At 41.6% G+C, this 13,036-nt stretch overlaps 1 protein-coding gene across 8 annotated transcripts in view; it reads right to left on the bottom strand.

Moving 5' to 3' along the window:
• The window catches only part of LOC117253638 (NLR family CARD domain-containing protein 3-like), a 43,539-nt gene extending 31,592 nt beyond the window's left edge, over positions 1-11,947 (bottom strand). For 3 of the 8 annotated variants that reach the window (XR_013491728.1, XM_078169015.1, XM_078169018.1), the window contains exons 1-7: positions 11,874-11,929; positions 11,636-11,788; positions 8,876-9,016; positions 7,560-7,664; positions 6,571-6,675; positions 4,359-4,463; positions 3,933-4,168 (exon numbers count right to left, since the gene is read on the bottom strand). Coding sequence is in view for 7 of the 8 variants with exons in the window: in XM_078169015.1 (XP_078025141.1) it covers positions 3,933-4,168; positions 4,359-4,463; positions 6,571-6,675; positions 7,560-7,664; positions 8,876-8,997 (673 nt within the window). In the remaining variant the exon portion in view is untranslated. Of the gene's footprint in view, positions 1-3,932; positions 4,169-4,358; positions 4,464-6,570; positions 6,676-7,559; positions 7,665-8,875; positions 9,017-11,635; positions 11,789-11,869 lie in introns of all 8 variants that reach the window. The other 5 variants (XM_078169020.1, XM_078169019.1, XM_078169016.1 and 2 more) reach the window with 4 other exon arrangements.
• Between the last annotated feature and the right edge of the window lie 1,089 nt (positions 11,948-13,036).

The following is a 13,036-nucleotide window of genomic DNA, read 5'->3' as shown; positions in this document are numbered from 1 at the left end:
AGCTTTATCCACTTTTAACTGGGCAATAGGGGACTCTAGTAAGTTTGCTTGATCCTCTGACATCTGTGTGAAAGTTAGGATATTTAAAAAGCGACCTTTCCCGAGCCTCTCCAGGTCAATCTCTGAACTATATAAAGTAGCATAGAATCCTTTAAAGCACTTATTAAACTTACGATTATTTATTTGCCTTTGGTTATTCTTATCTTGTATATCAAAGATGAGGACTAAACAGGGGCATTCCTTGCCAGCCGTGCTAAAAAACGATTTGTTTTTTTTGGCCAATTCAAATATTTTTTGTTTAGCAAATAGAATATGCCTTTTCTGCTTTCCTAGTTATTAAATTATGCAGTGCTGTTCTTGTTGATTTAAGCGCAATTAGGGTCGCTTCTAATTTTGTTATATAGTAGCTCTCCTCTAATTGTTTTAGTATATTTTCAATTTCAAGTTGCTTTGCGGCTTGCTCTCTTTCAGGTGGACCTGCTATGCCCTTCCCCCATTTTCACACCCCTGCATGCCCACAGCAGGAGCAGAACCTGGAGACCAGTGAAGTTAGTTTGGCAAACACAAGGTTTGCAACTAACTTCCCAGAAACTAGGAGAACCAAGTTGAGTTAGCAACCCAACATCTAATTCTGCAAAGACACAGAGCAACTGGCCTCCTCAGATCTGCACCTTCGGTACAAGGACACAGCAAAGACTGCTTCTGGAACCACAGCTCTTTCCAGCCTTCCACTGCTGGCTAACAAAAGCAGCACACCACAAAGCAACTCTTCCCTCCATTCATTCAAGGATTGGTAATGTAACATCTGGGCATACCATCACTGCAGTTGTACAGGCTGAGCAAGACTATTTAACTCCGTCAATTGTGATTTATGCTGTTTATTGAGTTATTGTTGTGAGTTTTGCATGCAACTCAACATCCTCTGTACTAACCCACACCCTTTGCAACACATATCGCAAACACATGTGTTAATTTGCTTTGCTTTAATGATGACTAAATACATTTGCAATCGTATAAGTCGCCCCCAATAATCATGCGGGTGTAGTCGATATCAGCTAATTGACTTAATAAAGATGCACAAAAGCATAGACATTTCCTAACAAAATATTTCCACCATGTAGCACCCCTTTCACTAGAACTTATCTTCCTTCGGTGCCTTTACAGCAAGCTGTTAAAGTAAATGGAAGGTTTTTACAAATTAGGATAATCACATCCCTTTTATTTGTTGAGTGTGATGGGAAGAAAACCTGACCAACCTATTCCCCACAATATTTTTTGTGTTCTACATCATTTGAATGTGTGTCCTGTAGAAAAGCTGAATGGATCTTGTGTTTTTTTAAGACAGTTCAGGACATATTTCCTCTTATCACATTATTAGAACCTTGGGTATTCAGTGTACATATTCTAATGGTCATTGACAACAAGTTGTGTTATGAAGTGTGTACAATGTATAAATTTAGCCATGAAACATAAGGTGGACCAGTCTGTAGCTACAAATGTAAAATTGACTCTGATGAACATAAAAATGTGTTCCAAGCAAGAACAGAACAAAAAGCTTGGAGCCACTAAAAACTTAAACACAGGGAAAAAAAAGTGTTGAAGAAAAACCTAAAAGATAATAAAATCTAACCTTGCCTAGTTGTACTCCTTGTAACAAACAACAGCTGTAGGAGATCAAAATCAAATGAGCACAAATTGCAGCCATGTAAATACCAGTGTATATTCAGTTATATGACAATAAAATGAGATAGGGAGAGCCCCACTGTGCCCTCATTTCACGTTATTCTGCATCTAGCAGTCATACCTTATGCAGTCCCAGACTATCTACCCTCAAGGTTTATTTTGTCATGGCAGTTTATTGATGTAGTCATTAATTTCTTCCATAGTCGAGAAGAAAGAGCTGGTACCATTGGGATGAAAGATTCTGATTACAGCAAGAGTACAGAATGCCAGCTTCTCTCAGTAATTTGTGGGCGTTTGCCAACTCCTTTCTCTTTCTCACAACCCCCATGGAGAAATCCTGATGAAAAGACACGTTTTCACCCTCAATATTTATTGTGCCTCCTTTTCTTGCCACGTAGATGATTCTCTCTTTGTCGGCGTAGTTGTGCACCCTCACCAGAACAGTTTTCGGACCCTCCTTACTGGTGTGTCTCATCGGGCTGTGTGGTGGGCTCTCTCTATCTTAATTCGCACCTTTTGCATATTCAGGACATCTAGTATCAACTATTCAAAGAAATCAACAGGTGTTTTGCTCTTCACACCTTCTTTAAGCCCGACGAGCCTCATGTTCTGCCTTTGAACTTGGTTTTCCAAACTCTTCAGGCAATCTAATGCCTTCTTTAGCGAGGCATCCAGAGCTCCCACCTGGGGTGTAGTTGTAGCTGAGCGATCCTCTAAGTCTGAAACCCACTGCTCTACTGTCCTCATCCTCTCGATGAGGCTGTCAAGTTTCTCCAAGACTTCACTAACTGGTCTAATTTTGCACGCAAACTTAGCATCCAACATCTTCTCTATGTTAGCAGTAACACTCAACAGTTAATTTGTCTTGGTGTTTATTCACCTCTTTGCTGTCAGCAGGGTTAGTCCCATACACTGCATCACCCTCCAGGTCATGATCATTGTCTTGGCTAGCATGGGCAGCATTAGCATTGCCTTTACCTCCCTTTTTATGTGTAAAAAAGTGCCAAAAAGTTGTTGAAAGACATTATGGGTATAATGTACAGCGGGGTGGTTTTCCACTGGCAGAAAATGTATTAAAAGGGGAAAAGCATTGTAATCCAGCTGGGAGCTGAATTTTTATGTCTGCTCTGTTTGGCGCATCACGTGATCCTTTTTTGTTACTTTTGAAAGTTTTGGTTTAATGTATCATCATGCTGCAGTCCCTCTGCTGTCTGCATGTTGGGACTTATCTCTTCCAAACACACACACACACACACACACACACACACACAGTGAGGTCAGAGAACAGCAGACAGACCGCGGTGCAGATGAAGTAAAGATAACGCAAAGATAAATCTAGTTGATGACAACTACACTTGTTACTGTAAGTGCAATAAAACTTCTGGCAGTAAAAAGCCAATCCTTTATCAATACACGTGTTCAGCACATAGACAACGATATTTCAAGCTGCTCTGACTGCAGAGGGAGGAACACAGAGGACAAGATGATCAGGGATGACTGATAGTGACTGATGCGTGTGTTCTTCATTCTTTAATAGTGTGATGTAATGTAACAAGTTTAAAGGTTTTTACTGTTGTAAACTTGACTGTTGCCGCCATAGACTGTATAAAAGTACGTCCTTTTAATTTTCCTAAACACTTGACCTCAATGGAAACTTCATTGCGTAAGATAGTGAGTTATTGCTAACAGTTATTGCCACGTGTTATGATTCTGTGCATTGACAGCTTTTTTTAATCTGTTTCTGTGTTATGTGATGTTCCTTGGTCAGTTATATGACTAAAATTATAGGTTTTTTTTCAAATTCAAAGAAAAAAAAGAAAAAGTTTTTAATATGCTGCTCGCTGCTGAAAATGTCTGACCCATCGACCTGTGATAGTGTATAAACTCTGGAGGTGCTTCACAGACAATTAATGGGAGACAGACTGTATGGACCCACAGAATATTTGTTGTCTTTTTTTATTCCAAAATGATATACCGAAAACATTCTTTCACCATTCACTGTCTGTGGAGCAGCTCTAGACTTTATACCCTATGACATCACAAACTAGGATTTAAGCACTCTAGCTTCTGGATTTGAAAAATAGTTTATTTTTACCAATAATTTTTGGTTGTCTCAGACCATGGCAGTAAATACATTTCGAAAATGGGCATAGTTCCCCTTCAATCTCTGTGCTGAACAACACAAAAAAAAACAAGAAGAATCATGTTTTTCAACATGATGACATCAGCAGACACATGTACAGTCTTACTGTTTACAGTGCTGGTCTTACTAGCTGTCTGCAGTCCAGCTCTTGTTCTGGATCTTTCTCTACACTGGGGACAGGAGGAGTCTCCTGATGAAGCAGACTGGTCCCAGTATGAGGTGATGCAGTGTCTGTAGAACGCGTGTCCACAGCTGGTAGAGATGGTATCCTTCAAGACGTCCTGACACAAAGCACAGCAGGACAACTGCTCCTCTACAAAAACATGACTCTTCTTCTTCTCTCTGTGGAGATGAACACATTCAGTACATCTTGTCTGGCTGAAAATAATTTGTTTTATTCACACACTCAGTCACAGGCAGTTCAACTATCTCATGGTGGAGCGTCATCAAAATCTCATGAGTAATGCTGTGCTCCACTGTGAGACGTCTTTCAAAAGGCAAAAAGCACCCTCATTTTTTAACAGTCTCTTACTTTGCATCTGAGGGTCCAGGTTCATTACTGAACTTTAGAGGCTCGTGTCTTGACCAGTCACTCTTCATAGACAGACAGCTGGATATTGGAGACTCTGCTCTCTGTCTGTGGAAACAACAAATATTTTGCACATATTTCTAGTCCTTGTGAAGACCAGAGGTAACATTACAACAAGTCCTACAACTCATATGAGAGAGTTACTGCCCCAAGCGAAGGAGTTCAAGTATTTCTGAGTCTTGTTCACCAACGGGGGTAAAATGGAGCGTGAGATGGACAGGCGGTTTGGTGTCGTGTGCGGTGATGCAGGTACAGCACTAGACTGTTGTGGTGAAGAGGGAGCTGAGCCTTTAGGCAAAGCTTTCAATTTACTGGTCCACCTATGCCCCAACCCCCACCTATGGTCATGAACTGTGGGTTGGCACTTAAAAGCATTCTTAAGTGTAACTAGTCCATACCCATTGAGTACAGCATACCATACCATGACTTAGTCATACCAAAAATTAGAAAAACAAACCCAAAACATTGGTCCACAGGGGGAGCCACAGCGATCGGTCGCATTTTAGCCATTTTTAAGCATTTTTCTGTTGTTATAGCGCCACCCAGTTGCCAATTAGAGTTAAATTTCTCCAGTCACCTTGAGGCATCCTATTCTACATATTTACCAAGTTTAGTAAAAATCAATATGGCAGTTAGGCCTAGATAAGAAATTAGCTCTCTAGCGCCCCCATTTTGTTTGATGGGGTCAATAATGGAGGGGTCCCCTCAGAATATGTGTGGTCATATGCCTACAAAATTGCGTGGTGATCGGTGAAACCCTTGAGATGTTATACACCTTTATGTGATGAGCCACGCCCTCTGCAATATTCATTGCCTTATAGAAGCTCAGTTTTAGTAAGTTTTCCAACTTTTGCCAACAGGGGACTTTAGATATTGGTCCCTAGATTATGTTCACCCAGTTTCATGCAGATCGGTCAAACTTCCTAGGACGAGATCGATTGTAAGTGTTTTTCAAGAAATTCAAAATGGCGGAAAATCTGTATTACCGGAAGTTATGGGTTCTTGAGGCAGATTTGTTCCTCATGAGGAGAGGCATTTCTGTGCAAAGTTTCATGTCTCTACGACATACGGGGCATGAGATATGCCCATTCAAAGTTTGCAATTTCAATCGGTTGCTATAGCGCCCCCCTTTGGCCAATTAATGTAATATTGCTTCATTTGCATCCTCCCATGACCCTCTACCACTGTGCCAAATTTCACATGGATTGACCAAGTCAGTGAGGAGAAAAACGTGGAACAGACACACACACACACACACACACACAGAGTTTTTGTCATTAAGATTCTTCCTGCTCATTCTGCTTTTCCATTCTGCTGTGAGTTTACCATGTCATTTACCAGTTAAACATGATGGATATAAAAACAGTTGGGAACTAAATGTGGAATTATGAAATCAATCAGTCCCCTGAAGTAACAGAACAGAACAGTTGGCCCCTGATTGAAAGTCTGAGGTTTATCTCCCACCCTCCCTTTGAGGACTTTCTTGGTCATTATACCACGGTAGCTGCCTGCAGTGTCAGAAACAGCCGCTGCCTGGTGCATCTCATACTGCAGCAAAGGGTGCCTCTGTGCCTTGGTGTCTGCCGCCGAGGTCCACTAACAAAGCGGCAGTATTTGACGAACTGGGAGTGAGAAGCTGTTGTCCACCTGTATTTTCTTTCACAGTGATGTTCAGGAGGAAATCTGTGCCACGATATTCTGCCACCCCTCTCCCATCTATTTGTACATGTATTACCACACAAGACAACACCATGGTTACAGTGATTATCTTGTATCTTTCTTATGTACCGACCAGGTTCAAACAGTATCACCGTTGGTGCTGCCTGTGTTTTGCCCACCAGCAACTACGTGTCTCCTATACCTGAACTCCCTTGTAAGTATACAGGTAATTTAGTTTTCCTTCTTATGTATGCTTTCATTGCTACTCTTATATACTTTGTTCTATTTAAAAGCATATTTTATTGTTATTTTCTGTTGTCAGTTGATAACCAAATTTAAAGGACTCAGGGCCAAATCATTTGATCAGGACATCCTTGATGACTGAATAAATCAATACTTCATGTAATTGTAAAAACAGTGTTGTGGTGTAGATTATCAGAAAATAATAAAAACAGAATAGTCTTCAGGTCAGTTTACAGTCAAAACAGTCTCTTACTTTGCATCTGAGGGTCCAGGTTTATTACTGAACTTTAGAGGCTCGTGTCTTGACCAGTCACTCTTCATAGACAGACAGCTGGATATTGGAGACTCTGCTCTCTGTCTGTGGAAACAACAAATGTTTTACACATATTTCTAGTCCTTGTGAAGACCAGAGGTAACATTACAACAAGTCCTACAACTCATATGAGAGAGTTACTGCCCCAAGCGAAGGAGTTCAAGTATATCTGAGTCTTGTTCACCAATGGGGGTAAAATGGAGAACAGTTGGGTGAAAGTCTGGAGTTTATCTCCCACCCTCCCTTTGAGGATTTTCTTGGTCATTATACCACGGTAGCTGCCTGCAGTGTCAGAAACAGCCGCTGCCTGGTGCATCTCACACTGCAGCAAAGGGTGCCTCTGTGCCTTGGTGTCTGCCGCCGAGGTCCACTAACAAAGCGGCAGTATTTGACGAACTGGGAGTGAGAAGCTGTTGTCCACCTGTATTTTCTTTCACAGTGATGTTCAGGAGGAAATCTGTGCCACGATATTCTGCCACCCCTCTCCCATCTATTTGTACATGTATTACCACACAAGACAACACCATGGTTACAGTGATTATCTTGTATCTTTCTTATGTACCGACCAGGTTCAAACAGTATCACCGTTGGTGCTGCCTGTGTTTTGCCCACCAGCAACTACGTGTCTCCTATACCTGAACACCCTTGTAAGTATACAGGTAATTTAGTTTTCCTTCTTATGTATGCTTTCATTGCTACTCTTATATACTTTGTTCTATTTAAAAGCATATTTTATTGTTATTTTCTGTTGTCAGTTGATAACCAAATTTAAAGGACTCAGGGCCAAATCATTTGATCAGGACATCCTTGATGACTGAATAAATCAATACCTCATGTAATTGTAAAAACAGTGTTGTGGTGTAGATTATCAGAAAATAATAAAAATAGAATAGTCTTCAGGTCAGTTTACAGTCAAAACAGTCTCTTACTTTGCATCTGAGGGTCCAGGTTCATTACTGAACTTTAGAGGCTCGTGTCTTGACCAGTCACTCTTCATAGACAGACAGCTGGATATTGGAGACTCTGCTCTCTGTCTGTGGAAACAACAGATATTTTACACATATTTCTAGTCCTTGTGAAGACCAGAGGTAACATTACAACAAGTCCTACATCTCATATGAGAGAGTTACTGCCCCAAGCGAAGGAGTTCAAGTATTTCTGAGTCTTGTTCACCAACGGGGGTAAAATGGAGCATGAGATGGACAGGCGGTTTGGTGTGGTGTGCGGTGATGCAGGTACAGCACTAGACTGTTGTGGTGAAGAGGGAGCTGAGCCTTTAGGCAAAGCTTTCAATTTACTGGTCCACCTATGCCCCAACCCCCACCTATGGTCATGAACTGTGGGTTGGCACTTACAAGCATTCTTAAGTGTAACTCTTCCTGCTCGTTATGATTTTCCATTCTGCTGTGAGTTTACCATGTCATTAACTAGTTAAACATGATGGATTTAAAAAGAGTTAGAAAATTAATGTAGAATTATGAAATCAATCAGTCCCCTGAAGTAACAGAACAGAACAGTTGGCCCCTGAGTGAAAGTCTGAGGTTTATCTCCCACCCTCCCTTTGAGGACTTTCTTGGTCATTATACCACGGTAGCTGCCTGCAGTGTCAGAAACAGCCACTGCCTGGTGCATCTCATACTGCAGCAAAGGGTGCCTCTGTGCCTTGGTGTCTGTCGCCGAGGTCCACTAACAAAGCGGCAGTATTTGACGAACTGGGAGTGAGAAGCTGTTGTCCACCTGTATTTTCTTTCACAGTGATGTTCAGGAGGAAATCTGTGCCACCGTATTCTGTCACCCCTCTCCCATCTATTTGTACATGTATTACCACACAAGACAGCACCATGGTTACAGTGATTATCTTGTATCTTTCTTATGTACCGACCAGGTTCAAACAGTATCACCGTTGGTGCTGCCTGTGTTTTACCCACCAGCAACTACGTGTCTCCTATACCTGAACTCCCTTGTAAGTATACAGGTAATTTAGTTTTCCTTCTTATTTATTCTTTCAGTGCTACTCCTATATACTTTGTTCTTTTTAAAAGCATATTTTATTGTTATTTTCTGTTTTCAGTTGATAACCAAATTTAAAGGACTCAGGGCCAAATCATTTGATCAGGACATCCTTGATGACTGAATGAAACAATATTTAATGTATTTATAAAAACAGTGTTGTGGTGTAGATTATCAGATACTAATAAAAACAGAATAGTCTTCAGGTCAGTTTATAGTAGAAACATTCTCTTACTTTGCATCTGAGGGTCCAGGTTTATTTCTGAAGACTGGAGATTTTTTATTACTCTTCAAAGTCAGCTGACAGCTAGACATAGAAGGCTTTGATCTGTGCCCCTCTTCCTTCAAATAATCCATCTTCCCAAATCTGAGAGAACTGTAACACACATACAGAAAGAGATAAAGTCTGTAACTTCTTATTCATAGGACATATTGGGTGGGTACTTTTATGACATACAATATGGGAGAGCGGGTCGGTTGGGACACTTTTGTAATTATACAAAATAACTTTCGATTACTCACAGACCACTTGAACAGTAATGAAAAGAATTTGATCTCTGAACAGACAGAGGCATCTGTCTGTTCAGAGGCTTTTCAGAGCCCAACTCAAATGTGAAAGACATTTTTTTATTTTTTTTAACGCACAATGTGTGTGCAGTTTCACAAAATTCTGTCTCCCCAGGACAGTTGGGACATCGTGTACTGGGATAGGCTTTAAATATAAATAAGTTGGACATACAGTTTACAACCATGTCTGTGAAAACATGGATGCTCCATATGCAGAAGATCTATACAATCAGCACAGTTTTAAGATAGACACACAAGATTGTCACAAATTCAGTATTTGACCAAATGTCTGAGTCAAGGTGTCGAGTACTGGCCAGAAAAGTGTTTTTACAGGAAAAATATGATGTCACAGTGAAGTTGATCTTTGACCCTTTGGGTATGAAATGTCATCACGTCATCATTTTATCCTGTTAGACATTTGTGAGAAATTTATCATAATAGCATATGAATTCTTGAGTTATGACCAAAAACGTGTTTTGTAAGATTGACCTTGACCTTTGACCACCATGTTTTAATTACTGCATCACTGAGACCAGATAAACGTTTGTGCCAAATTTGAGGAAAGTCCCTTGAAGCCTTCTTGAGATATAGTGTTCACAAGAATGAGACGGACTCAAGGTCACATTGACCTTGACCTTTGACCACCAAAATCTAATTAGTTGTTGAGTTGAAATGGATGTTTGCATCAAATTCAAAGAAATTTCCTCAAGACGTTCTTGAGATACATCATTTATGGGAATGGGACGTACGTTTGTACGTACGGACGGATGAACAACCCGAAAGCATATTATAAACAAATATAAACTGGGGCCTCCCTAGTGTAGTGGTTAGAGCACTCGTCCTCCATGCAGGGGGTCTGCCCATTGTTCCGACTGCCCATTATTTCGACATCCCGTTGTTCCGACCATATTAAATCCATTGTTCCGAAGTCCCGTTGTTCCGAAATCATCATGATGCCCTGTGGTTAAGGTCTGGTTAGGTTTAGGCACAAAAACCACTTGGTTAGGGTCAGGAAAAGATCATGGTGTGGGTTAAAATGAAAAAGTAAGTGGCAAACACATAAGCCGTGAGCGTGCTTCGCCTCAAGCCTTTCCCAGCTGACCCACAGCCGGTCGCAGCGCACCATCAAGGCAGAAATACGCCCGCCGCGAGCCGTTCAGCACCACGGAGAGCTCCCCACACAACCCGGACCCCAGAGTTAATAACAGGAGGTTATGGTGTTTCATTCTCTCAATCAATCAATCAATCTTTATTTATAAAGCACTTTTCATACAAAAAAATGTAGCACAAAGTGCTTTACATGGTTAGAAGAAATGCCCCTCCCATCCACCCCCCAGCCACCCACACCCCCACAGACACACCCACCCACCCAGCCACCCACACCCACCCACACACACACCCACCCACCCACAAACACAGTCATGATGTAGACATAAAAACATGTGGCAGAGCGCAGAGCAACCAGGTGAGGAAACAATACCGCAGGGAGCCGTCTGCACCGGGAGCTGATCACAACCCGTGGCCACCAGGACACCAACACGGAGTCCACCTCAACATGGGCAGATAAAGGGGCCCACACCTCTCTCTCCTCTCTATGACAGTTGTATCTCGACCAGTAGCCTACTTTTGTTGTGTTTGCTGATCCTCTATGGTACACAAATACAGTATAGCCTAGTATAATCACATATCGGAACAATGAGAGGTCGGAACAATGGGCTGTTGGACCAATGACATGGAGCCCCATGCAGAAGGTCCAGGGCTCAAATCCAGCTGGGCTCGACATCAGCAAAGGCATGCAGTCTCAAGAGGCTCCCACTACCTACAACTAATGTATAAACCTCTGGACATTATCTCATATGTGTTTAAGAAACATTTCCGCTCATGTTAAAAATGTTAACAATATCAGATGATGGTGGTGCTAAAAGCAAGTCTAATGATAAAATTATGGAGATGTGCATGTAGGACAAAACTGCTATTAAAAAGCAGATGTACGGGGCGTCGGTAGGGTAGTGGATAGTGCCAGCACCCCCTATATACAGAGGCGATGCCTCGCTACAGCAGTAACAGGTACACCGACTCGCAACCATTTGCTGCATGTCATCCCCCCACTGTCTCTCACTCCCCCATTTCACTCTCTCCTGTCCATTGAAGGCAAAAGTCCCAAAAAATAATCTTTAAAAAAAAAGGAGACGTACATAAATGCCCCCGAAGAACACCTTAATGCCCCTTTTCTAAATTATTGCTGCCAGTGCCCCCGCAACACTTTGGACTCCCGTGTTAGCTACCAACAAACGTTAAACTGAAACTAGCACAACCTGATAGGCCTGAAAAGCTTCAAAACTTTCCACTGATATGTTTTTTGTATGTGGCACAACTAAAATCAGTATAGCAGAATACAAATGACAAAAGAGCCAAAACATTTACTTACATGCAGCAGATTTCAAAACTGTGAATACATTGTGAGGAATAGTCAGACGGTCCCCATTTTGAGGTTGAAGGTGAACAGGGCGTGGCTGAGCATGGTGGATGACAGAGTTACTTTCTATCATGCTAAATAGGCAGCACTCTCACCTATAACAGACTAAACAATGAATCAGAATAAAAATCAGCAGATTAATCAATAATGACAGTAATCATTATCTTTATAGTATCAACACTCTACCTGCCTCAGTTCACCTGTATTCCTCTGACTGCTGTGTCGAGTTTGAAATGGAGTCTGAACGCAGGGACTTTAGACTTTCACCTTCAGTGTTCCCTCCTGTTGGCACCTCCTTCCTTTATATTCATAGGAATTTTGTTAAGCCACACAGAGTTGCCTGAGGCTCGTTCTCAAGATTTTAGACTCTACTTGGAGCTTAGATTTGAACAATCTATCACTATTATTTTTATTATTTCTTTGGTGCATTAAACTTTGATCAGTGCGTTTACAGGAGGGCAGGGCTGTGTTACACACACACACACACACACACACACACACACACAGTTTAGAGACCTTTTGACAGGCTGTTACAAGGACTATGTCTTATTCGCACACACACACACACACACACACACACACTATATAGTTTTTTTATTTGTTGAGCTTGACATTAGCTTACAATAGAATGACATTTGGCCCTGCACTCAAAACATTCAGGGTTGAGCCTTGACAAAATGACACTGATGCCCGTTACCATTGTGCATGGTGAGAGAGGAGAGGGAGGTAGAGATGCTGTGCTGCTGCCAGAGTAGCTAATGACAGATTTTACAGCAAGTCAGTAAAAGGGTCTAAAAAGTTGGCAATACTGGGTGTTCCTAGATGGAGGTGCATGTGTATGTGTCAGGTGCCTGCATGTGAGTTAGAGGGCGGAGATAGCTATGTTTGCCGCACAAGATTCAGTGTTTGTATAAGTTCATAATTTATATTCATGTTCAATATTTTGGCTATGAAAAGAGACCTGTGGCTATAGCCAACAAGCCAGGTTTTAAACACGCCTCTGCTCTGACTGCCCAGTGCCCCCTACTCTGCTACCTTCCTTTAAATCTAGACAAGACAAGATGTGGTGTAAATGCCTTGTTTCTATCACTCACTTACAGCACTGCACTGACTGTTTAAAACCTGGATGCAAACACCAGTTAAATATAACATGATAACACGATATTCCTGACTTCCCTTCATTGGCAAGGACCTTCTGAAGGCACCATTTAACAATTGACCATTGCATAATGGGCCACAAAGTGTAGAGCACTTTGTATCCTCCAATTTCAACCCCTGAAGGCTGCATTTATTTGTCTGCCTTTGAAGAGGCCTTTGGAGGAGGACAAGTTTGTCAACTTGAGCGACATTGGG

The sequence above is a fragment of the Epinephelus lanceolatus genome, chromosome 6 (assembly GCF_041903045.1).
Source record: "Epinephelus lanceolatus isolate andai-2023 chromosome 6, ASM4190304v1, whole genome shotgun sequence".
NCBI classification, from domain to species: domain Eukaryota; kingdom Metazoa; phylum Chordata; class Actinopteri; order Perciformes; family Serranidae; genus Epinephelus; species Epinephelus lanceolatus.
This window is presented reverse-complemented; position numbering and strand designations above follow the sequence as displayed.